Source organism: Leptinotarsa decemlineata, unplaced genomic scaffold (assembly GCF_025532065.1).
Source record: "Leptinotarsa decemlineata unplaced genomic scaffold, Ldec_3_MD MMD2_tig00004677_RagTag_RagTag, whole genome shotgun sequence".
NCBI classification, from domain to species: Eukaryota; Metazoa; Arthropoda; class Insecta; order Coleoptera; family Chrysomelidae; genus Leptinotarsa; species Leptinotarsa decemlineata.
The window spans coordinates 391,925-418,485 of record NW_027412610.1 but is presented as its reverse complement, the minus strand read 5'-3'; the positions used below and the strand labels follow the sequence as shown (position 1 = coordinate 418,485).

At 33.3% G+C, this 26,561-nt stretch overlaps 1 protein-coding gene and 1 long non-coding RNA gene across 2 annotated transcripts in view; both read left to right on the top strand.

Moving 5' to 3' along the window:
* LOC111509285 (unconventional myosin-IXb) overlaps positions 1 to 26,561 on the top strand; it is a 263,644-nt gene that overhangs the window by 162,722 nt on the left and 74,361 nt on the right. Inside the window, 5 exon segments of the mRNA XM_074179210.1 lie at positions 19,824 to 19,951; positions 20,004 to 20,141; positions 20,337 to 20,523; positions 24,523 to 24,758; positions 24,810 to 25,437. Coding sequence (XP_074035311.1) covers positions 19,824 to 19,951; positions 20,004 to 20,141; positions 20,337 to 20,523; positions 24,523 to 24,758; positions 24,810 to 25,437 — 1,317 coding nt within the window.
* LOC111509286 (uncharacterized) lies at positions 877 to 9,563 on the top strand. Its single transcript, XR_002722617.2, has 2 exons — positions 877 to 5,174; positions 9,125 to 9,563. It is a non-coding gene; the product is annotated as an uncharacterized lncRNA (long non-coding RNA).

The following is a 26,561-nucleotide window of genomic DNA, read 5'->3' as shown; positions in this document are numbered from 1 at the left end:
TCGGTATCTCCAACGCGAAGCAAAATATCGAGAATTTACCCTTTTCGCGGATCGCAGTAGGGTTGGGCTAAGTATTGCGAAAAGTGCGGCCCATGAAGGTCTACGCATGCACCAAAATTAAATATCTGCTTCCAAAAATGACTAAAATACAGGGGTGTCTTCATCTAAAGTGTGTCACTCTGCATATCTATAAAAACAGTCACAGAACAATTTTCTGATTGATTCGGCCGTTACTTGATGAAGATCCATAGTAATTTCACAAACTACACTTAAACGATTTGATCTCCACTAACTTTATTGAAAATAATCATAACATGTTTCGCTCTAAGGTATATATTGGTCAAACTGGCAGGACATTTAGGAATCGAATCCAGGAACATCATAAGAGCTATGTAAACAAGAATTCAACGTATTCAAATCATCTTCTAGAAGAAAATCACATCTTTAATGAAGAATTCGAAATTTTGCACATTGAAAATAAAGGTTTCAAACTGAATCATTTAGAAGCAATGGAAATTAATAAACTTAAAAATTCAAATATTCTAATGAATGACCAATTAGATTTGAATAGATCACCATTATTGAACTTGTTTTCTTAAAAACCCATAAAGAATTATTATTGATGTAGATGGTAGGCAATTTGCTTTAGGTAAGCATAATCGAGCAGGTATGTGATGTAGAGATTCAGGTAATTTCTTACAGGTAGTCTCGATTGTGGTTACCTGTAGTATATAAATATGAATGTAAGGATGCTTGGATGTATTAATCATTTGAAAAAGCTAATGTTTTAGCGAAACATGTTATGATTATTTTCAATAAAGTTAGTGGAGATCAAATCGTTTAAGTGTAGTTTGTGAAAAGAGAAAACAGAACAATTTACGTCAAATTCAATGTGCCCAATCCATCGTCAATCGTACACCGTGGAAATTGACGAATCTTTCAGAATAACCACAATGTATATGAAATTTTGTATGCATTATTAGAAATTTTCTTTTTCTAACATCATTTTTCCGTTTTTATTTTTTTATGATCACATTTTAATTTTGGTTACGAGAAATTTTACCAATTTGTGCAATAGGACAGAGGTCGGTCGGCATCCTTTTAAGTCGGAAGAGTAAAAAATTACAATTACAAAATTTAAAAGTTTTTAAACAGCTACAAAAATTGTTTTTGCCAACAATGAATAGTATTTGCATAAATAAAGTTTTTGGTTGAAAAAAAACTAATACATTGGCAAAGCCGATGTTCTGTTCTGATCTGCGAAAGACAAAAGAGACCCACTATCAGCTTCGGGGGTATATCGTATACCATGCACTTGCACAAAAGTTTATATCGGTTCCACCAAAAGATCCATGGGTATAAGGCTGAATGAACATCGGAGAAACTGTAGATTAGGTCAAACAGGCGTTTAGTGAAAGAGATCATACGATACTGTTTGAAGATGTGAAACTACTTGCACCCAACCCACAGTCGGCTTGTATGGGAAGCTATAGAAATCCATAAACATACGGAAAACTGCAACCGAAAAGAGGAGGCGATAACGCTCAACCGGATTTGGAATCCCATATTGAAAGATGCTGAGGTGGCAACAGTGAAATGCAATGTAACGTCATCAACAGGTAATAACACTTCGGCCAATAGCAACGCATCAACAAGAAAGGCGGGCTACCTGAGTGAACATAAATACAACTTACGAACTTAGAAATCACTAGTCATCGGTGAACCATCAAGATGAAGAAGCCAGCCACTCGTGCTGGCGAAACGTTAGGATACAGTTCCAAACCACGACGGCCTTCGAACCCGAATGAAGTACGTAACAATGAAAATCTCGGCCGCGAAAGACTAAATCAATTTATTGACAAAATGGTTAAGGCTTTCGTGGCAGAGGTTTTTAATGTCACTATTTTTCGGATTTGAAGAGGTGGATTTTCGGAATTCTTCCTGACGTTTCGCTGGCCCGAGTGGCTAGTGCATTTTTGTTGACTCCTCAGGTAGTTTGGTGTGCTAATACCTGTATCTGACTTAGGTAAATTTTGTAAAGCGTGTTTATGTTCATTCAGATACTCTGGTGTGATAATACCTGTACCTGGTTTGTGTAAATTGTCAATGACAAACAGCGTGACGGCAGGAAGAAAAGGGACAACGAATGTTATTGGCAATTTACACAATCCAGGTACATGTATTATTACACCGGACTACCTGAGGAGTCAACATAATTATGCGTTACACAGTCATAATATCCAGTCATGGGAAAAATTAACTCGTGGTGTATAAACCTCTTAAGAAGCTAGCCACTCGCGCCAGCGAAACGTCATGGAGAAATTTCGGAAATTCACGGCCTTCAAACCCGAAAAATAGTGACACCAAACTAATATATTTATTCATAAGAAAGTATCTATTTTCATATATAAGTAGTGTTTTTTCACAATGAATTAGATAATACGAGTATATGATATTATTAGATAATAACTTATTATTTGAGTAAAACATTTAAACAACTAAACAATTATTTTCAATACGAACTTGTTAGGTTAGGTCCAAAGTGGGTCTATTCGACCCCCCACCGCAATTCGCAAGGGTTCATTGTGGCTCACACCTATTCACACTCGATCAAATAAACCCAGCTTCTTAACGAAGCCGATTAGTTTGTATGGTGAGTGGTCTTTCAGGTCAGATGGTAAGAGAACGGCTCTGCCGAACTCTACGAAGGCCCTCTCGAAGTTTTTGCAAATACTTGTACCTTTTCAGTAGATGACCTCTGTCAACCTTATCCAACTCGGAAGTGTCGGTGCTTGAGTGTGAACTAATAAACATCAAAGGTGTTAATGGAATCAGATCCTCTTCGCTACTTGAGATATATGTGCTTCACAGTCACACAAAACAGTCATGAGTTCTTCATAATTCAACGACGATTTTCTCAAATTACGACGCAATAGTTCCTTTATAATTCTGACTATTCGCTTCCAACATCCTTCCCACCAAGGAGCGGTTGGAGCCTTGAAAATCCATTTAATTTTCCTAGTTGTCGAATATTCTTCAATATCTTTCCCCGAAATTTTCTGCAACAAATTCCAAGTATCTACAAAATTTCCACAGTTATCCGAATATATTACAGAAATATTTCCTTTTCTCGCCACGAATCGTCTGAATGCCATCAAGAAATCCTCAGAAGCAGAATGGTGTCTGCTTCTGGGGTGGGTCATCCATGACTCATAATGTATTCATTGCTCAAAAACGCATTATACGGTGTATTGCAAATGTCTCAAGAAGAGAATCTTGCAGACAAATTTTCAAAAATTATCACATCTTGACACTTATATCAGTTTATATGCATTTACATATTCAAAAACAAAACACATTTCAAGAGTAAGAGTGACTTCATTTGCACCAGAATACATTGGAATAAATATATTCGACAAACTGCCCGATCATTTGAGGGAAGAACATAATTGTATGATGTTTAAGAGAACTTTGAAGAGTTTTTTTATTTGAACAATGTTTTTATTCATTGAATGAATTTTTAGATTAGATAAGTAGGGTATTTTAGTTTTAAGGTGATGTTTTCTACTTGTATGTTACTTTAAAAAAAATGTTCTCAGGTAGGGTTATATTTTTGGGAGCTATTCTTGATTTTGCCTCAACAAGTTCAACAAACACTCTTCATTCCACAACGTTTCTTAGAAATACGCTGCAAGCATAAGCAGATTTACTAGCATCCGAAAACACATGAATCGTTGCATGGTCATAATCTACTCTTTGGCCACTACTGAGTGATCTTGGAATTTCACACAGACTGAGAAAATGTATTTGTTTCAACCACACATCGAAAGGATTTACAATATCACTTGGCAAAACTTCATCCCAACCAACTTTAAGATTCCAAGTTTCTTTTAATAATAATTTTGGAATAAGTATTACTGGGCATGTGAAACCTATCGGATCAAATACTCTATGTGCTACTGATAGTATTCCCCTTTTTGTTCTTGGAGGCTTTCTAATTGAATGAGTGTATTTACATCACACGAAAGTTCATTATTATTAAAATTCCAAATCAATCTCAAAACATATATATTTTCATACTTTGTGGTCATACTGACTTCTTTAATGACAGCGTGATGTGGTAAATAGTGTAGTTTTTCCTCCTCCGCTTGTTTTACTTCCTCAATGATTGCCAGTGTTTCCCAGTCATGAAGAACTGTTTCGTATTCTTGTAATTTATCTGTATTCCTTAACTTCTTTGCAGTAGACATCAACCGAGAATTGGCCATTTCTTCATTTCTCATTATTTCCGGATGACCTTCAATCCAGGGTAGATGAACTTCGTATATCTGTCCTCCTTCCAAGCTATCGTTTGATAGCTTGACCTTCAATCAAGGGTAGATGAACTTCATATATCCGTTCTCCTTCCAAGCTATCGTTTGATTAAACTTCTTTAAAACTTCTTCATGTTCATCTTTGGTTTTGAAATGCTCAACATCTTTTATTCATATCACATCCAAATTCCATAGATCTGCAATAGAAAACTCAGTAAAACTGGCAAATATAGTAGAATATGTCGAACATTCACTTACTCTCTGACCCATTATTGTCCAACCTAAATAAGTTTCGAGAGCAACGTAGCCATTCATCAAATTTTTGATTTCCCCTGTCAAAAGCTGACCAAAAACATCAGCTCCTAATAATAATTGTATTTCATTTGAAACATCAAAGTTTCTAGTATCACTCAAAATTATATTTTTATGTTTCAAATAGTCTATAACGGATAAATCAGTCAAACGAGGTAGGTTATTACATATTTTCACTTGTTCCACCATATTCACCTCTGTTTCAAACGTATTATTTGGATTTTGAATAATAATATTATACACATCATGTATTTTTGGTTCTGACTGAAACCCTCCAAAAACACCTTGTACAATATTTTCCCGACGAATACTATACAATCGTAATTCAGCTGCACATTGACGTGAAATATATGATATTTGCGATCCTGAATCAAGTAACGTTCTAATCAATTTTTGTTTGTCATTATTGACAATTTTAACAACAACCGTTTGCAATGAAGTTTCGTTCGAAAAATTGTTAGTTAAAGTATTTTCAACCTTATTGTTTGGATTTTTATCATCTTGATCAGTGATACCTTTCTTCACATGCAAATCAGGACATAAAATGGGGTAATGTTTCTTTGAACATATCAAACACCTAATTACAGCTCGACAATTCTTACTAATGTGATTCAATTTTAAACAAGAAAAACATCCACGTTTTTTCATTATTCTAGATTTTCTTTCAACAATTGAAAGACGTTGAGCTTTCAAGCAATCCTTACTTGCATGTGAATTCAAATGGTAGAATAAACAATTATTTCCCTTATCTTTTAGATAATCTTTGGGATCAGCTCTGTACAAAGCAGTTGTTGTGTATAATTCGGGTTCACCTTGTTTTGGAAAATAATTATCCTTACTGGCATGATATTTGTTGTGCTCGTGTCCTTTTACAAATCTTTTTTGTGCCAAATTCATCCGTTCTTCTGACTCAACCTCCATTTTCAAAAAACCTAATAACATATTCAAATAATTACTACCTAATTACTAAGAGGGAAAAGCATAGCCGCATATTTTTCGTTGGTAACTCCTAGGGATTCCAAAGCTCTTAACTGGGTTTCAAGTTTATCATAGAGATTGGAAAGAGACATACCTGTTTTAGCTTTTGAAGCTTGTTGCAGTACAAGTTGTAATAGTTCCCTTACGTAAACTTCGATTAGGATTTCATCCCTGGCAAAACAAATCTTCAACTGGTCAATGGCTTTAATGTAATTGGGCCCAGACGGGGGGTAACTTTCTACTAAAGCTCTGGCAACTGAACCACTTTCCGTCGTTGTAAAAGATACTGAAATTTGTCTTCATTATCTATTTCTGGGTCGTTGTGAATCTTCTTGAATTGTCCCCAGAACCCAATCCAGTTCTTCACGTTCCCATTGAATTTCTTCAGTTCTAGTCTTGGTAAATGAAATTTTCTCCGTAATAGAGAAATTGGAACAGCTCAAATGATCTTCTTGGGTCTTCGTAATCTCGTTCAATCGGAATTCGCATTTGGGTCTATAGTTTATATTTTATCAGCTCGTCTCTGTAATATTCTACCTCATCGTACTCCTCTTCTAATTCAATATCATCGCTGATTTCTAATGACAATTTTTCTTTAACTCCTTCATCTGCCTCGAATAATCTGCTACTCTTATCCTCCAATTGTCTCAGTAAAAATAGTAAATCCTCTTTAGTTGAATCTTTCAGCTTCAAAGCTCCATCAAGCGCTTCAACAGATTTTTTGAAAAGTTTCCTCAATTGCTGCCTATTTTTCTTCAAACTATCCATCTTTTATGTCCTGTCACGGTCGCCAAATGTTGTAAATGGGATGGATTCTTATTATTTAATCTTTTAAAAATAGGTTTTGACTTTTCTAGTAATTACTTTTATTAATATTTTAACAACTGAACAACTGGATACAAACTATTTTATCCAGTTTTGTAACTATACAAAACAAATCAGAAAACATCAAAATAATGTCATGAACAATTCCAACAGAATCTGCCAGAAGTCGATGAATCTCCTTGCCATCCAGTTGTTCAATCTTTGTTTGGGAAAGCCTGAAGCGATGCTAATGACAGCTTCTGGTCCGATGAAGTTGCTTTCAGCAGCCTCATTGCCTTCCAGGCCAGTAAGACCAGAAATCCAGACCAGAGACAATCTGTTAAGTCTTCCTATCGAGAAGAGTCGTTTTTGGCAATTTGCTACCAATTTAGACGTTGCACATTAGGAGCCAAGAGCTTCCAACGCCGCTTGACTGTCCGAGAATATTTTTATTGACTTGTGTATGAAGGTTGGATTCGTCCAATCACTCCGCACATAATTCAACAGCATACATTTCCGCTTGAAATACTGTCGCATAGGTTCCTAGGCAGGTTGATATCTCTGTCCTAGGTCTGCAACTGAAAACACCTGCCCCAGAACCGAAAGGTGTTTTTGATCCATCTGTGAACGAACAACTATTTGTTCTTAATATTTTCTCCTCCCGGAGGATCCAGTCCTCTCTACTCGGGAACAGTACTTTATAAGGCAGTTCGTAGTTGACAGTTGGGGGCATAAACTCGGAGGTCATTTCCAGAATGCTATGACTTCCAGTGTCAACCAACAGTCTGTTGCATTCTGCATTAAATTGATTTGTGCAATTAGCAGTGTGACAAGTCTATATGCAGTCCATCTAGTCTCTCTCTCCAGAAAAATGTGGAGAGGAGGTAGATCTCCATGGCCGCTGAGGGTGTGGTATCGATGGCACCACTGATGGCCTGACAAGCCTGTCTCTGTAAGCCAGAGAGCTTTGCCTGGGCCGTTTTCTGTAAAGCCTTCGACCACCAGGCAACTATAAGTGATCATTGGTCTAACAATCATCGCATTAACCCAATGCAGTTGGTTGGGACCTAAACCCCAAGTTTTACCACAAATTCTTCGACATGTCCATAGGGACAGTCTGGCTTTGTGTAAAACTTTTTTCAAGTGAGCGTGCCAGGTGAGTTTTTTATCAAGGACAATGCCATGATATTTTACCTCCGTTCCAAATGGAATGACCTCACCATTGAGTGAAAGTGGCGTTATATCGTCCAATTTTCTCCTCCTACTGAAGGAGATTATCACAGTTTTGCTGGGGTTGACAGACATTTGCTCCCCCAGGCACCAACTGTGAACAACGCTTTGGAAGATATTATAAGCTACCTTTCCGGACGTGGACCTTGCCAAGATGACAAGGTCATCTGCATAAGCTTGCAGATCTCCTTTCCTTCTGTCGAGGGCTTCAAGCAGACTATCCGTAAGGAGCGACCACAGAAGGGAAGATAGTACCCCACCTTGAGGGCAGCCTCTGGTGACCCTGAACCTAATGGTCTCGCCGAACTTGTACTTCAATAATAAACAATTGATCAAACTAATTCAATGGAAGCGTTGGCTTTGGATGGTTTCAGAAGGGTTATAATTTGTCTCATATATTTTCAAACACGACTTAAAATGTTCATTTGGTAGTTGGCTTCTTACTTTACTTTTAATTATATGGATGCAAGAGAACGCTTGCTCGCACAAATATGTCGATCCAAAGATAGTCAGCACTCCAAATGCCTACTTCTTCATCTCACGTGCGTCGAATATGAGTGCCTCGACTCGCGACATTTCTTTTAAAGCTGTTTGGGTACAAAGCGCTTCTTGGTGTATTATGCAGTGAAAAGTAAGAATTTTGTGGCTGAAGAATCGTTGTTATCCCATTACTTTTTCCTGTCATACTTCTGGCTCCTTCAGTTGCTATTGAAACGATTTTATTTGAATCGATCTTATTATTTTAGAGGTATTTTTGTACTGCATTCGCTATATCTTCCCCTCAAGCTTGTCCCTAGGGCGGTAGTAATCCTAGAAGTTCTTCTTATGAACTTTGGGAAAACATATACCTGACAAAAAGGGCAACTTGTGCCGTGTCTTTTATGTTGCAAGACTCATCTATAGAAGTGATAAGGCAGAAGCCAGGTGAATGTCTTCCACCTGCAAAACATTTTAGCTATTCTATCTTGTACTGTTTTAGCGGATAGTGGCAAATCTTTAATTTCTTTCAAGATTGCTGGTTTGTTTCTGAAATCGCCAAACAGATAAACATTCCTTGTAGATTGTTTTCAGTTACTTAACATGGAATTTGATTGCTATTTTTGTTTTTGGAGCTCGTCGACAGCATTTTTTCGTTCTTCGCTGTAAAATGGTATCCAAAAGGTATCCAAAACAGCAGATGACAAGTTTTGCAATTATTCAATAAGTAAACTTATACCTATGTAAATACATACGAGAAGCTGGGCATTATGAAATATAATCTATCAGAAAACATTTTACACTTTCTCTCACTCTCTCATATACTGATTGACTAGATACATTATGAATAAAGGTGTTATGCCAAGCTATGCTAAAATCAATGAAAATTGCGAAACATATAAACAATCTAAATCTGCAAATACCTACCTACTTTGATCCTCATATTTTGAGAATAGGTTTATTAAATAATGATTTGTAGGTACTTACACTTATAATTATTATTTTTACAGTGACGACGCGTGTCACAGGGAAAGGAGGAGTGCGGTGGAAATCAAGTACAAGTGGCTGAGAGATAGAAATGGTGCCTAATCCTCGTTAATCGATTTAGAACGATTTCTTAATGTTTTTTTTTATAAAATAAATAATATTTGCGTATTGAAGTTAAGAACCGCAGCTTCACATCCAAAGAGCCGCATGTGTTTCGCGAGCTGCATGATTTTCGCGAGCCGCAAGTTGCCGACCCCTGCCCTAGGAAAAATAGAAGAACACGATAAATAAAGCTCATCTTTACTTTGTGATATATATCATAGTGTTTCTTTGTGACGCCACATTGTCTGCTTTCCTTTTTAATATCTCATTGATGTCACTTTAATTAGCCGGAGATATATGTCTACTGTAGAAAACCGGTCCTATATTATCGTCCTAGAGTTGAATGAATGATTTTCACATTTTTGTCTTTTTAATCAGTCACCACAGACCAGAACTCTTTTCGACGTGCGTTTCTCAAATCAGGGGTTCCTTATACTGATTATATTTCATATTCGTGGTCAAGAATAGTGTTGTCTGCTATATTGAAAGTTTTTTTTCAAGTCTACGCCAGATGTTCAAATTCTGCCTTTCAAGAAGGTTCATATATATATATATATATATATATATATATATATATATATATATATATATATATATATATATATATATATCATATCATATATCTAATCATAAGGCTTATGAAAAAAACTTAGGAAGTTTCAAAACATCGTTAAATGATAGATTATATTACTAAATGTCAGATTTATCTAAGAAAGACTAAATCATTCCTGATGGTACTATTCCTAAGGAATTATAAAATGAATCATTAAGATCCATAATAAAAAATGTATATTAATTTTGACATATACAGATGTGGAATATTTCATTTATTTATTTATTTATTCAGTATAAACGGGAAACCCCTGTATTACAATGATTGAATACAAAATTATATAATTAATACCCTACACACTAAAAACCAAGTAACTGATATATAATCGCATTAACAACCAACATAGTAAAAACATAATTAAATAGAAAATACATAAATCCTTGGCCTCCTGTTTAAATACTTCCAAAGAGTTATGGAAAAAATTGAGACCTAACTCGTTAGCCTCTTTCAGAATTCTTGATAGAGGACTATAGTGTCCATAGTTTGTCACGTGCCTGTTCACCATGAAGACAGATGTATCATCCCTTGTTTCACATTGCTTCACCTTAAAATTAATCAAACTGAGTAGTTCAGGACAATAAAAGTGCCCTGACAATATTTTATGTAAAAAAAGTAAATAAATTTGAATACGCCCATTTTCCAAAGGAGTTAAATGAAGAATAGATCGTACGTCACTGTTATGGTAAAGACATACTTGCATTCCTAATTTAAAAGCGGCAGTTTTAAAAAATGTATTCTGAATTCTTTCTAGTGACAGTTTATGAATTGAATAAGGACTCCAATAGAGGCGTATTCCAAATTTGATCTCACTAAGGAACAGAAAAGAATTTTCAAAGTATTAGCTGAAAAATCCTTGCCTAACCTGGATACATAACGTAGAAGTTTGTAAGATTTCAGTGTGATTTTAGTAATATGCGAAAAAAATGATAGTTTAGTATCGAATGTAACACCAAGATCTTGTAACACCAAGATCTTTGACTTCATTTACAATTTTGATTGGGAGGGAGTTTATGCAGTATTGGTAGGTAATAGGTGACTACGTGCAATTGAAACAAATGAATCGACATTTACTGAGATTGAGATCCAAACAATTATTCTTACACCATTCATAAAAATATTTAAATCATTTTGAAGTATTAGACAATCATCTACAGATTAGATTGAGCGATATAACCTGAAGTCATCGGCAAACAGTAATCCTTTAGAATCGGTTATTTCGTCAACAAGATCATTGACAAAAATATTAAACAACAATGGTCCACAATGACTGCCTTGAGGAACCCCAGACGAAACATTAATTGTATGAGAAATATAATTGTTAATTTTTACCCACTGAATTCACTCTTTCAAAAAGCTTTCAACCTACGATAGTATAGTACCGTTCAATCCAAAAGACTCAAGTTTATTTAGAAATATATTATGGTTGACCCTATCAAAGGTCTTTGATAAATCTGTATATATTGAATGGACCTGACCCCGCTTCTCAAATGCATCCAATATATCCTGCTATAATAATAAATTCGTCTCTGAGTACTTACCTTTTGAAAAGCTGTGTTGTTGATTAGTTAGACTGCTGGAGCAATGCCAAGAAAGTTGTTTTGTTACAAGACAATAAAATATTTTGGAAATGACTGATGGAATACTTATACTTCTATAATTTTTTACATTACATCTATACCCTGATTTGTGAATGGGTTTGATAAACTGTTTTTCCAAAACACAGGAAACTCACCAGAATCCAAAGATAATTTAAATAAAAGGTATATTGGGGTACTCAAGGTACAAACACATCTCTTGAGTAAAAATGATGGAACACCATCTGGTCCAGAACTGAAACTATTTTTGAGCTTACTCATTTCATTAAAAACTTCAACTAAACTAACATGACATTTGTTGAGATTGAGTGCATTCAAAATTGGCTTAGTTATTGTTTGGTGGTCGAACTCAACATACACAGATGCAAAAAATTTAGCAAAAAGATTCACAATATCGATACCATTATTGCTCACTTCATCATTATAAGATACTGAAAATGGATTATTTTTCAAACTGGCATATTTTCAAAAGGTACATGAATCATTAATGATATTGTTTTCGATTTTCGATAAATATTCTGTATAGCATTGTTTTGTTAAAATTTTACATTTGGATCTCAATTCAGAAAATTGCATGTAATTTCTGTCACCATTAGTTATTTTGAACAACTTATGAGGTTTCTTTTTTTCAAATATACAGAGTTTCAGTTCAAAAGTATACCAAGAAGGTTAACTAGACTTTTTTTCTAAGTTTAACAGGTATAAATAGAGTCATAGCTGAATAAATTATATCGTAAAATTGTTCCAAAGCTAAGTTGGTATCTGTTTTACTCAAATAGTTATCCTAGTCAATACAAGCAAAGTAGTTATGATAGCCCTGATATCTGCTTTTCTGAAGTCGAAAATGAGTTCTTCATAGTTCAAAAAAGACAATTTGAAAAAAATTTAAGCAACAGAAACTCTCACACAATGGCACTACTTTAGAATTCTCTGGAGACTTGACAACTACACCCAAGTTCCCATTCATTCATCCATTCTGCTTCTGGTAAATTGTAGTCACCGAAGATAACAACTTTATGATGAGGATATATCTGTACAAGGCGATCAACTTCAACGTAATGGTTCATGTACACTTCGTCGCTTGAACAGGGTGGAATGTAAACACAGCAAACAATGAAATTAGCTTTTCCATGATTGATCTCAACAAAAATTTGTTCCGCTATATTATTTTCAGTATTGAGGCGCCGAACATTAAATGACTCCCTAGTAGCGATCAGTACACCACCACCTCTTGATTTAACGTTAGTGAGAGGAGAAAGATCCAATCTAAATAAGTTTTAGCCTGGAATTTGGGTTTCTATAATGGATACATCTTCATCTAGCCATGTTTCCGAAATAACAATGTCATAAGAAATTTGAATGGTTAAATTTTGGAACTCATTGAAATATATTTTCATACCACCTACATTTTGATAATAGCCGGATAAAGAATTTTCTACTTTTTTGAAGTCTGAACGATTTTAGGAACACCTTTAATATATTTTATGATTAGGTCATTTTCCCCATTTTCTTTTCTGGTTTTCAATTCATTGAGAACATGATTCAATTTATCTCTCTGAAGCTGAGTAAGATCAGATGATATACGATGCCCTTTTTCAAAAAGATGTCTCTTTTTCTTGAGTATGTCCAAAACTAGACTGAATTCAGGAAGAATCACCTTCAGAGGTCTATCTCGTTCTATATTTTGTGGTCTACCAACTCTGATCACTTTGAAGTCACCATCTTCTAACTGGACACCCGTTTCCTTCAGAATAAATTGAATCAACGCCTTGTCATGCAATAATACTACGAATATTACGGTTTTTATTGTGATAACAAGGCTACACTGCTAACCTTTCTACCTTATTGATTATAATCAATACTATCTGAAATAATCGACTATCTCTCGTAAGTGGAAGCGAATATTACCTATTTTACTGATAATATTAAAGTCCAGATATACTATACAACATTGAAATGTCGTTTATTGAATCAAATTACAGTAATTTTGGTTAAAACGAAATAATCGATCGCATGTAAACTTGAACTAAAATACATGATGCGAATATTTTTTCCTTCAAATAATTATATTTTCGTTCCTTCTTCCCACTATTATTTCATACTTATTTATTCATCATTGACAATGAGAAGAATTTTATAGAACAATCATTCGGGTTTGTTGACATCTAACTTGTAATTATTTACTTAGAACAAAGTACACTCGAGAGATACCTGACCATTTTTTAGTTGAAAAATAGTGTAAAGGCATTGGTGAAGTTTGAATGATGATAGAATGAGGTGTTTAGTTCGGTCTCTATTATTGAAAAACTTGAAGGTATTTTTTTCATCATGTATATAACACACATATTATAAAATATAGAGAATGAAATTGGTGCAACTTGAAGTTATTTATTCATTTTAATCAGCTGAAAAAGTGACAGATATCAGTAAAGTGACCGTAGGAATCGGTAAAATCATGATATCAATTAATTTTGAATTGAGAGTAGTGAGAGTGTATGCGCACTTTCAAAATCGAGCGTTTTTGTTTAATATTTCATGACAAATGTCCTGAAACTTATCATATATTTTGAAAAATTTAATGATGTCTGAAGGGTGATATGAGTATCAAGGATAAAAAATCAATGGATTTTTAAAAGTCAATGAATAAATTTTGTGAGGGAAAATGCAAAGTAATTGGAGTGGATACCTTCTTCAGAAAATCTTATGGATATCCTATTCAAAACGAAATTTAAATCACCATTACCAGGACAGCATGCATATGTGAGCTTTTTCATTTATAAATGTCTTATTTATTCAAATTTACATTTTATGTTGAAAGCACATGAATTATATCTCATTTATGTTTTGTGATTTTGCCATATACAAAAATATTCAAACTGTTTGTACAGTTTTTAATTTCAAAACTTAATATGTTTTGTCCATTAAGAAAAACACAAAATTATTAGTGTAAAATGACTGAAATAATCGAGGTGATGTTATTAAAGGGTCAATTGCAATACAAATGATATAACGAATCAATTACATCACCTATATTCAGCAGTACACTTTATATATTTGAAAATTCGTTTTATGGTCTGCCGATTAAAAGTGGTCTAGAGCAGGGTTACTCAAACAGGGGCTCGCATATTTACGGTAGGGGATTCGCGACAAAATTTATGTCATAGATGCCGATCATTATCAAGCCGGCCAGCCCTTGCTAGCTGGTAATCGAAGTTGATAGAGGCAGCGGGGGTGCGGGCGGCAGTTCCCTCTTCTCGCTATAATTTCATTCATTAAATAAATAGACCATGACTGATGAAGCCTTCAAAAATGGTAAAAAGTTGAAAAAAAATAATAGTTGGGGAATATGATAAAAATTAAAAGAAAAATGAATTACGGGCGATCTGAATTCGGGAAGTGGGAGGGGGTGACTTTTTAAGAGTTAAAAATTGTTTATCTCGATTTCCGGCAAAATTACAAGTCCTATGGAAAAAAGTTAAATGGCGAAGTTGTAGGTAATAAAAAGATCTACAACTTTTGTATTTGCAATTTTTTTACATAACCTCAAAATTTATGTGAAAAATTTAAATAACCAAGTTTTTGGTTTTTCATTTCTATCTTTAAAAAAATTCTACGAAATTTGGTGAAAACTTAGCTTTTTTATGTCCCAAATACACTATAATTCATTTGATTCAAAATATTAATCTTTTCATCTTATTTTGACCTTAATATCAAAAAAGCACTCTAATTTTCAATCGAAAATTCGCGCATCAAAATATCAGATTTTTTCAAAAAGTCGGTGTAATTTTTGTTCGTTGAAAATTCTACTTTCTGACGGTGTGAAAAAATATACATTACTATAATAAATGTTCTCAGAAAATGCAAAAATCGAAAAAACTCGAATCCGAAAATTTTTTTGAATCATTATGTGTAATTTTAAGCTATTTATTAAAATTTACACTTTAATTACCCGAACAAAGTTAATATTTAAATAATTGGGAAGGTTGTAGAATCTTTAAATAATATTTGTAGATGCCTATTTATTGCTGTTTTAAATACCAAAAATACCATTTTTGCAAAATAATAAAGACTAATGAAAAGATTACAGTCACAAGGGTTTTCCTTTAAACAAGTAGAAGAAGATAATTAAGACCTCGAGAGAAATTGCCAGAAATACTAATAAAACTTTCATTGTTGTGGGTCAAGATATCGAACTTTTGGTCCTTTTAAATAAATAAATTCAAATAATCATGACATTTATTTTCTCAAACCAGGTTCTAGAAATGTAAAGAATTTATTTTTCACGTCTAATAGTTTCGAACATGAATCCTTCAAAAATATTGTTGCATTTCTGCATTGTTTTTTCGGTTGTGATACATCTGGATTTGCTGGAAAAGGAAAGAAAGGAATCGTAAAATCATTATTAGACTTTAAAAATTTGTCAAATTTGGTCAATGTTTTTTATAAGCAAGATGCAAGTAAAGAAAATATAAAAAAATGGATTACAATTAATCAAATGTATTTATAAATGTAAAAATGAAAAAATAACACTGAATCAATTAATATTTCAAAAATATCAATTGACAAAAATTAAATCATCTTTCATTTTGGCAAACCTCCCACCCACAGAAGGAGCAGCAGAACAACATTATTACAGGGCATATTATCAGCTCCAAACTTGGTTAGGTAACAAACTGATAGCAACAGATTGGGCTAGAAGCAACATCAACATGACATTATGCCCAAATTTACAGAAAAGGAATCGATTCCGGAAGAATTTGTTTAAAACTATTTGCTGCAGCTGTGAAACTGGATGTAACAGTTTGTTTGGAGGTGATTTACAATGTTTCATGATGAATTTCACTAGTTCGGACTTCCAATGTCTAATATATAAAATGATTTGAAATCCCTGAAACAACTAAAAAACGATTTTTCGATTGTTAGTATCTACAATCGTCTTCGGGTGATGACTGCACTGTAACAGTTTAAAATGCACAAATTTATGCTCAAATTATCAATTTTCTGAAAATTGCTCCAATATGGAAGAAAAAACCTACGTGGAAGTTAATGATTCAGATGAAATTGTGGATGAAGAACGAATGCAGATTGGAAATAATCTTGGAGACGAAGAAGGGGATGGTCTTGGAAGATTTTGAAGATCAACTAGAATTGGAAAAGTTTGTCGAATCTATCGATTAAGAAATGCTATCAAAGAGACAAAAGCTAATGGATAAGTTATTAAAATTCAAGCTGAGGTATTTATAAATAATTCAGTAGTACGATTTACATGTATTTTTATATTTCATGAGATTTTCTATGACATGAATGTAATTAGAATTTAATAACTAAACTTTTCAACTGAATAAAATTGCAGCAATCACAATGTTTGATGAAATTGTACATAATGATTAAAAAAATTTCGAATTCGAGTTTTTTTCGATTTTCTGAGAACATTTACTATGTATATTTTTACACCATCAGAAAGATTTCATTGAACAAAAAGCACACTTTTTTAAAAAAAAAGCTGATACTTTGACGCGAGAATTTTTGATAAAAATTTAGGGTGCTTTTTTGATATTAGGTCAAAATAAGGTGAAAAAAATAAATATTTTAAATCAAATAAATTACATTGTATTTGGGACATAAAAAGATAAGTTTTCACCAAATTTCGTAGATTTTTTTTATATAAAAATAAAAAATCAAAAACTTGGTTATTTGAATTTTTCACATAAATTCTGAGGTTATGTGAAAAAATTGTATATACAAAAGTTGTAATCTTTTTATTGTCTTCAACTTTTCCATTAATTTATTTTTTCATAGGACTTAAAAACTCACCCCCTGTCACTTGTCGAACTCAGATCGCCCGTAATTTATTTTTTCTTTCATTTTCATCATATTCCCCTCCTTTTCTAATGGGTTTCATCCTACTGTTATTTTTTTTTTGTTCCAAAAATTATCGACCCTGGTCTAAAAGTGCAGATAGAAAATATTTTACAACGCTGTAAATAAATAGTTCTGTGATCAATTTTTGGCGCTGAGATTGTTTTTTGCCACGAGATGGAGCCAGCCACATAAAAAAAGTGGCTAATTTTGAAAAATGCATTTTAACTCTACAGTTCACAAAGATAAATAATTGATGAATTCAAAGAAAGTTATTAATTATATATAAATTTATATTTTTCTGTGAACAAGTAATTGTAATCAGCCAGAATTAGGACTCTATTCAAAACAATAATTTCAGAAAAAGTAAACATTTTCAGATAAATCTCCAAAAAGTTTTCTGTATGAACATGAGAAGCACAGAAGACACTCGTATTTTAAAATGATAAGAATACTAATAAGAACACCTCATTCTACAGAACAAAAACAAATGCAGCACTAGCGCCAACGGTCGATCCATAACTATTTTTTCCGCCAAATATTTTATGTTCCGATTTGTTCATTTGAATTTTTTCTATCTATACTTTTTAATGGTTACATTATTTTATTGCATGCGGCTTGCGCGCTATTTGTAATAATAGTGCTCAAATAATTTTATGACTTCTCATAAACCTCATCCAGTTTTCAAAAAATGGAAAGTGCGAGTTCTTCTGAAATAATTTTAGCTTCGAACACAGCTGCAGAATCCTGTGAAGAACATATCAAATCGGCAAAAAAAAACGTTCATGACGAAAATTATTTGAAAATTAGATGTACGTATAAAAAGGAATGTCAATATCCGAAGCCGCACTGTGTGATATGTTCGGTAGTTCTCGTTAGTAGCTCTACAAACTCTGCGCCTATTTACGTGCATCTCTCCTTGTATCATATAAAATGGTAACGACTGGGAAGTCATATGATATTGCTGGTGAATTTTTGTTACCAGCTGCAAAAGATTATTGGGGAAAAACATTTCGAATTACTGGATAAAATACATTTTTCGAATGGTACAGTTTGCACGGCGCATTCATGATATGGAACCCTACGTTAAAAATCAACTCGTACAGCGATATAACTATCATTTTTATTATATACATATATAAATATGTAACTGAAGAAGAACTTCTGCTATGTAAGACTTTGGGAGCCTACTCCAAAGAAGGAGAAGATTAGTTTAACATCATTAATGTTTTTTGAAGAACTCAGCATACCTATATTGTATGAAAAGTGTCGGAATATCGACAGACGGTGCCAAAGCTATAATAGAAAGAATATGTGGATTCATTTTAAGGTTTGAAAATGTGACACCAGTGGCTAAGAGCATATTTGTACTTTGCACAGAGAAACCAAAGAATTTAATAATAGCTCTTTCAGATGTTGTAGAATTGACAAATTATATAAAGTCACGTTCACAATTCATGACATTTTTTCATTATTATGTCTAGACATAGGTAGTTAGCCCGAAGCATTATTGTTGCACTGTGAAGTAAGCTGGCTATGAAAAAGTAAGATAATAACTCGGTTCTTCGTCATGAAATTTATTTATTTCTGCATGATAGTGACTTCAACCTCAAGTGCAGATTTGAAGATTAAACTTGGTCTAAAAAAGTCACACCTATTCAGCCGACATTTCCGCGGTTCTAAATGAAGCGAATGATTTTTTACAAGGTTCGAATTATTGTGTATTAACTGTGTATGACAAGATAAAAGCTCTCATTATAAAATTGAGTTCTGTAAAACTTGTTTGAAATAATACATCGATGAATGTTTCATCAGTGGATGTCTAAATAAGGGAAACAATATAATAACAATAACGGAAATAATTGAGCATTTCACAAATCTTTCAGACGAACTTAAAAGATGCTTACAACATAAATGCAAGTTTGATCCATGAAGAGCAGTATTCATTGCTAGAAATGTACGCAGACCAAACTCTTCTATTAGCTGACTTCACAAATATTCCCTTGATATTCCTGAACTCGCACACAAAGGGGTAGATTTTCTTGTAACTTCCGCTCTTACTCATCACCATTTCACATATCTAATATCCATAAAAATGAAATACAATTGTGTCACCAAAATGGTTTCAAATATCAACTCAATTCGTTACAGCAAGCAAGCCCACCCAGGGTATTAATAGACTGACCAACTCCTATCCTTACTGATTTTTTTCAATTCCTAATTTTATTTTATTTTTTTAAATAAAGAGCTGCATGTACATGGGTGAGTTGGGCTAGTTGCTTAAAAAGCTATCAGTTTGACTAGCTCTGGTCTAGAACAAGAAGATCTATTCGTAGTGTGGTGATGTGCAGTTTCTTGAATAACTTTTTCTATTGTTTGAAACGCCATTTGGTAAGAAACGAGGTGAAGTCTTCTCGTCGATTACTATTTCATTAAACGAAGCAGCAAACACATTTGTCTTAACAAAATAGTAATAAATGAAATATAAAATTTTCGGCTACTCACCAAATCTGAATTTTCATCTTACTGTCATTAGTATAATTCATTTTCCAGATTAGCGCCCTTCCAGCCCACCTCCAAGTAAAACATGGAAGCTCAGATGAGGCATTCATCAGCAAAGATTCCAGCATGGAGGAAATGCCTGCCGAACCATTTGATAGACGAACGTTGGATTCTGACGAGTACTTATTATTCATAGAATTGTATATCAGTTTTTACCTTTTTTCATTTCAGGAGCAGTGGCATATTAGAAGATGATATTGATACATCTTATCATAAACTCAGTTTGAGGTCGACGGTCTCGCTGCCTAGCGTCTCTTCTTCTCATCAACCAAATTATTACCAGTTTCTGAGAAACACCAGTAACAATAGGTAAGTAAATTTTTAATGAAGGGTCATTTCCCCGTTTAAGTCTCTGAAACTTCATTTCTCTTATTTTCATCATAGAGTCGATATTGGGAAGTTAAGTCTTCAATAGTAATCGTTTTCTATTTATTTTATTTTCAGTAATTTATTATTTATTTTTGAAAATGAAGTAATTTCTTTATTTTTGACTCCATTTGACAGGTTGGATGAAATGAAGCAAGAAAAATTCCCACATGATGTTATCAGAAAAAAGTTGCCAAAGTCACACCAAACCTTTGACTACTCTGATTTAGAATACACACCACTACGTAAAGGTAGTGGGGATTCCCTGGATTCTCAACGAAGTTTTGGGTCTCAACAAAGTTCTGACTCTCACTCAAGTGTTACTGTAAGTAATAAAAAATACTTCTGAACTTCATGAAATTATAAATTTCAGAAAAAACATATTTTATACAAGCTGTTGTTCCTAATGATAACTATTGGTTACTGAGTTTCCTGTTCATAATGATACAATTTATTTATATACCTAAATTACAATATTTTTCAAATATTGTAGGACATACATCCAATGTGCATTTATCCCTTTGTTATTATCTAGACCACTTGGTTAGAAACGTTTCCTTGATGGAATGTCTCATGTTTGCTACTGGATGTTCACATCTGAATAATAAACAAAGCTGAAGCGTAATAAAGGCTTAAAAGAAAAGTTTACCTCAAAAAGTTATTGTGCAATATAAACCAACGTAGAGTTCAATTAGGGCCGGTTTCACAATATCTGGTCACCTAATAAATATGTTGAATCCCTTGGTTAAGGATTAAAATGTTTTCCACCAATGTTGGTCAAGCATTTATCTAAAGTAGACCAAAGGCCAACTTTACTATAATCCAATCTGATGGTTAACATCTACTTTGATATTTATTGTGTCAATTTATATTGTCAGAGTTGATTACTAAATAAGTACTCTTTCATTTGATTTTCATGATATAAATGCATTTAGTGACGATAAGGAGATTAAGGTATCTCGAATTATGGTAATAATTGAACAAGCAATTATTTTTTTTAAATTATTTTATAAGTGATATTAATGCATATTTCTGGAATACTTGGGATGTGATATTTCCAGAAGTAACCTTAAATAATCAAAAAGAACGTTATATATATTTTTCAAACTAAATATGCTTCATTCTTAAAAATGTCAGTAACGAAAAAATTATTCTGCTTAATATTTTTATAATAACAATATATTAAAAATTATTTATAATAATGGTTCTTCATTGATTCTAGTCATTTATCCATCAGTTTTTTTTGAGAATAGACATTCTCGAAGAATGTCCTATAAATTTTTTGTAACGATCGCGCAGGTATAGACTCTCCCAACTAAATTACTATTGGATTACGATAAGCCCTTTTCCGGCCAGGTTGTACCTATAATTAGTTTTAATTAGGGTAGCAAATGGGACATGACTTCTTTCTTATTTCTTTTCATATTTTATTTAGTATTATAGGTAGTAGTACAGTTCATTAAAATGTTATATAATGATACACTTATCTAAAAATGAACTTTAATCAGTCACTATCTGAATAAAAATTTTCTTCATCTTCACTGCTGCTTGTGCTGCTATCGTCATTTAAATTTATAATTTATTACCTCTGTTTGAACGTGTGTGAATGTTTCATTTTCCCAATATTTCCGCTCTATATCTATTACAGGTCCGCAATGCTTTTACCATTCCTTGGAAATGATTTGATCAAATTCGTGTCCGCCAGTTTCCTCACATTTTCCAACTTGAAAGTTACATTCTTTTAGGGACACATTGTTTTTGACAGTAGCCCAAATGAGTTCAATGAAATTCAAATCCGGATGGTAGGGTAGAAGTCGCAAAACGTTATGTCCGTGTTCAAGCAAAATATCATCAAATCTGTATCTAATATGATCCTTTTCATTTACTTTGATCAACTCGTATAATTCGGGTTTGAGCATGTTAGGGGTGAACATAATGCCTTTTTTGTGCAGCCACTTCACCACGTCAGCCTTCCTAGAGTTGGGGGCTGGATTAATTTGAATATTATGGTATGTTACCACTACCACACTCCCCGACTACCAAATTCACAGGAAAATTTGGGATTAACCTTATAAACATTTACAATAATTTTCAGAATTCATTTCTGAATGATAATACCCTGATGTTGTGCCTGATTTAAATATAAGCAGACAATTAGGTATAAAGCCCATGTCACCTGCATAGACACTAATGAGTCTTGGTCCCTTCACAATATTTTTAAATAACCCTTTGGTTGATTCATCCGTCCAGTTCTTGGAAGATGTATGTCCACTATGAAGGTATGTTTCATCAAAAAACACCAATACTCGCTGTTGGCTACGAAAACAATTGATTTTTTGTAAATACTTTATCTCCTCAATGCTCCAAATGTCCATTTTCTCTATTAAAATTTTTCTATTATTTTCAGTCTTCCATTTGAAACATATTTTCTTTAAAATTTTACGAAGAGATGTTTCAGAAGCCACAGATCCCAAAACGTCATTCATTTTGTGTTAGAACCTTTTTTACCGTAATACGACACACTTCCGTCTTTTGAAAGTCGTAAATAATCCGTCTAATGTTGACTCATACTCGGGAATATCAGTTAATGGTGCTCTTCTAGGCCGTTTCTTTCTTGGGGTGGAATATTTCACTTATCCGTTATTTGCAGAAATTAATTGCCCCCTTTCTTCAACCACTCCGTGTTAGGAATCACACATTGAAAGGTAAGATCTCATTAGTCCTCAGCTCGCACAAGTTTCTCAACTTCTGAGAGTTGTCGTTCGTATGGGGGCGATAGCTGATTAACGGAAAAACATTTTTTAAACTTTTTTTTAACTCTTTAAATGATTCTTATTGAAATACCTTATACAAAATAAAAATTTATAATTTATGTTGAAATAGTTATTTTTTAAGTTTATTTAATGTTTGTAGCGAGATATGTTTTATTTTTCACATTTGATAATGTATTTGAATTTAACACTTTGAAAATAATTGAACACTTCAAAAATTATTTCACGTGTCTGTCTCTTGATGACTGGTTTTTTGTTAGGCGATGACATTTTTTTAGAAACAACACTTGTTCAAACAATGCCGAACGCCAACAGCATTGGAGGACAAGGTATGATACCCCTCTGTATTGTGCACATGGGAGCGGGCTCGCCATCACGTTTGGCGCTTGCTGTATTTGTTTCAAATCATGATTTTAACGAAGTCATTTTAAGCATAAGATTCATAAATGAAAATTTGAAAAAGTATGGAAACATTTATTTTTCAAATAAAATCTTTCTCAATACCTTATTCATATATATACTTCATATACTTCACAAAAATGAAATATTTGTAATAAATACAAAAATAGAAATCGTAATTTGAAAGTGAAAAAAACATATAAATTATGGGAAAGAAAGGTTTTGGCTTCCTAATTCATCATTTTTATAAAAAATGTGGGAAACTCCCAAAGAAAGGAAGGAAGCAATCAATTTCAAGAAGTTAACTCTAGACAAAGATGTATGAATCATGCTAAAAAGTAACTTTAGGACACAATCAAGAAGAAAAGCCCCCTCGAAACAGCTTCTTTCATATGAACACTGAATTACATGAAAGAAAAATACCTTCGAAACATATACTTATATATAAACACTGAATTATACAAAAAACACTTTTTTTTTATTCAGTTTGTATTCCATAAAGATGTAGAAGTAGAAAGACAAAACCTTTCTTTCCCAAAAATCAATCCAAAAACTTTAACCCTTTCAATTTAAAACAAAATACTGTTCTGCAATAACTGTTATTCATTCAGAAGCATTGGCGATAACAAATCTTTAACAGTAGAACAGATCTTAAAATTACTGTGGTCTTTAAATGTTCTCATTTTATGTCATTCTACACTGTATTAGGCTCTTAACCTGCCATGTATTTTATTCACAAATGTTATGTAGTTTATACCAATCGTTGTAGGTATATTTTGTTGTCCTTTCTTCAGTGGAGTCAGCCATTTATATAAAATAAATGAAGACATTTTCATATTGAATTTAATTTGGGTTGTTTAATTTACATTTTTCTTTCCTAAGTCCAAGTCATTATGATTTACTTTTAGTCGAGTTTCATATTCATAATACTATTTTCGTTTTATGCTATATCATGATTAGTTTTTATATAAACGTTTTAAAATTAAATAATTATGTATTTCTTTTATTTTTCTGTGAATGTAGATTTTTTAATCGCTGAATTCAGTATTGGTATGCACCCATTTTTATTTTTTCATTTTAGTACTTCCATTAAATATACATAATTTGAATTTTAGCATAATATGTTTTCAATTGTTGAAGATAATTTTTTCAAGGTTCGAGAATTACTGAAGCAAGAAACGTTAATGTCGGACAAACAGTGGCCATCAACAAGTACAACTAGGGATTTTCTCCCTGAAAGTGGAGCTACTAAGTCTGCTTCTTCTGTTGTTAATAATAAATTAGTATGGGATCACGAACCAATTCCTCGAGAATATCACACCAAACAACCATTGTCTAGAAGTGAAGCAATCAACAGTTGGGTTCCTCCTCCAGTGCGAAGGGATTCCAGGTATATATTTTTCAAATGATAATATCACTTTTATTTTCGAATAATGTTCAGGTATGGTGAGGTCAAGAATCTTCGAAGCTACCAACCAGTTCGTCGACCTAACCGTGAGAAATTTCCCTTGGATGATCGACCCGATGTTTATCCTTATGATCAAACTCCTAACAAACTTGAGCAAATTCTAGGCCGTCCTGAGGCCCCTATGAGGAATACTAGAAAGTCGAAAAGGGGACATGTTAAAAGCTTGGGTGAAGAAGTCACCGATAGTGTAAGTCTGGATAAAAATGTATTTCTTGGTACAATTGATGAATCAAAAGTTCACCCGGAATTTGATACAAGCATTCCAATGGAAGTTGACACGAAACAAAGTTTGACACCCAAGAGACAAAGACAAAATTTATCACAGTTGGATTTGAGAAGGCGAAACAGCGATCCTGCCACCAAAGCGATTCTTCCTGATCACCCAAGTGTATTAGATTCAAGTCCGGCAATTAAAATGAATGATTACAAATATGACGTAAATGTTCTTACTATAGCTGGACATTCCTTCAAAAAAATCCCTAGGATAACCAAGGACGATTTGTGCTTATTTTGTAACACCTTATTGGATGCATTTTATTCGCCAGGATATAAATGCACAAATTGTAAAAAGCAGTTTCATACCAAATGCATACAAAATAAGGTAAGTGTACCAGATTTTATTCAATGAATATTTTCTGTAGAGATTCACTTGTACAATAATACATTTTTTCTGAAAATCAATAACAACTATCCCATACATGGTTTAGGTTTACGATCTTATTCCATAATAATAAATAAGCTTTATTGTCAGAGAGTAAACTGTATTGACAAAGCTTGTGTTAATATCTACCTGGGAAACTTGAATAATCTGAAAAATTTCTGTAAAGAGAATGTGTCTGTTACCTCATCACTTCTGATGTCTATTGCAGTTGTAGACGAAATGGTTTAACACAAAAACCTACAAACCACGGCCAATGAACCTGGAAAATAACTTTGACACAGTTACCTCCGGTCATGAAAGTTTATATTCTTTGCAAAAATTATATCTTTGTTGTTTTGGTTATACTGAATTTAAAAGTCTGTGAAAGAAAATCAAGATGACAGAAACAATTATTTGCTGCCCTTATATCCTACTGTTGATTTTAATTGATTACATTTTTTAACTTGTGATGCACTGTTTGGAACTTTTGGTGCAGTAATGAATATTACTGCAGTTCTATCCCAACACCAAAATGTTATTTTTAACACCTCTACACGTGTTCCAATAACCAAGTGATCATCTTCAAGAGGAAGATTAAACAAATCTACATACCATGTTCTTATTTATACCATAGATACCTCTGCTAGATACCTGCGTAAAATTGATTTCACAATGTTGCCTAATCGACTAGTCAGGTAAATCTGAAGAATAAAAATATTATTTCAACAGGCCATGTATATATATATATATATATATATATATATATATATATATATATATATATATATGTGTGTGTGTGTGTGTGTGTGTATACTAGCAGACCCGGCAACGCATTGCTGTGGCTAAGGTTTTTGTTATATTACATTGTAGTAAACTATTTAAGTTGATTCAGTGGGATGTCCACTGCGCCACCTGCAGACAGAGTCAGGAAACAATTCCACAAGTATACTCCGGGGTCGGATTCGGAATAATAATTAATATTCCGGAGAGTTGTTTTTCCGTTGGGTATCTGCCACACGTACCTACAAAGTCGTAGATCTGTATGAGAGGAAAGGGCCAACCCGGAGCATGTCACAATGCACCTC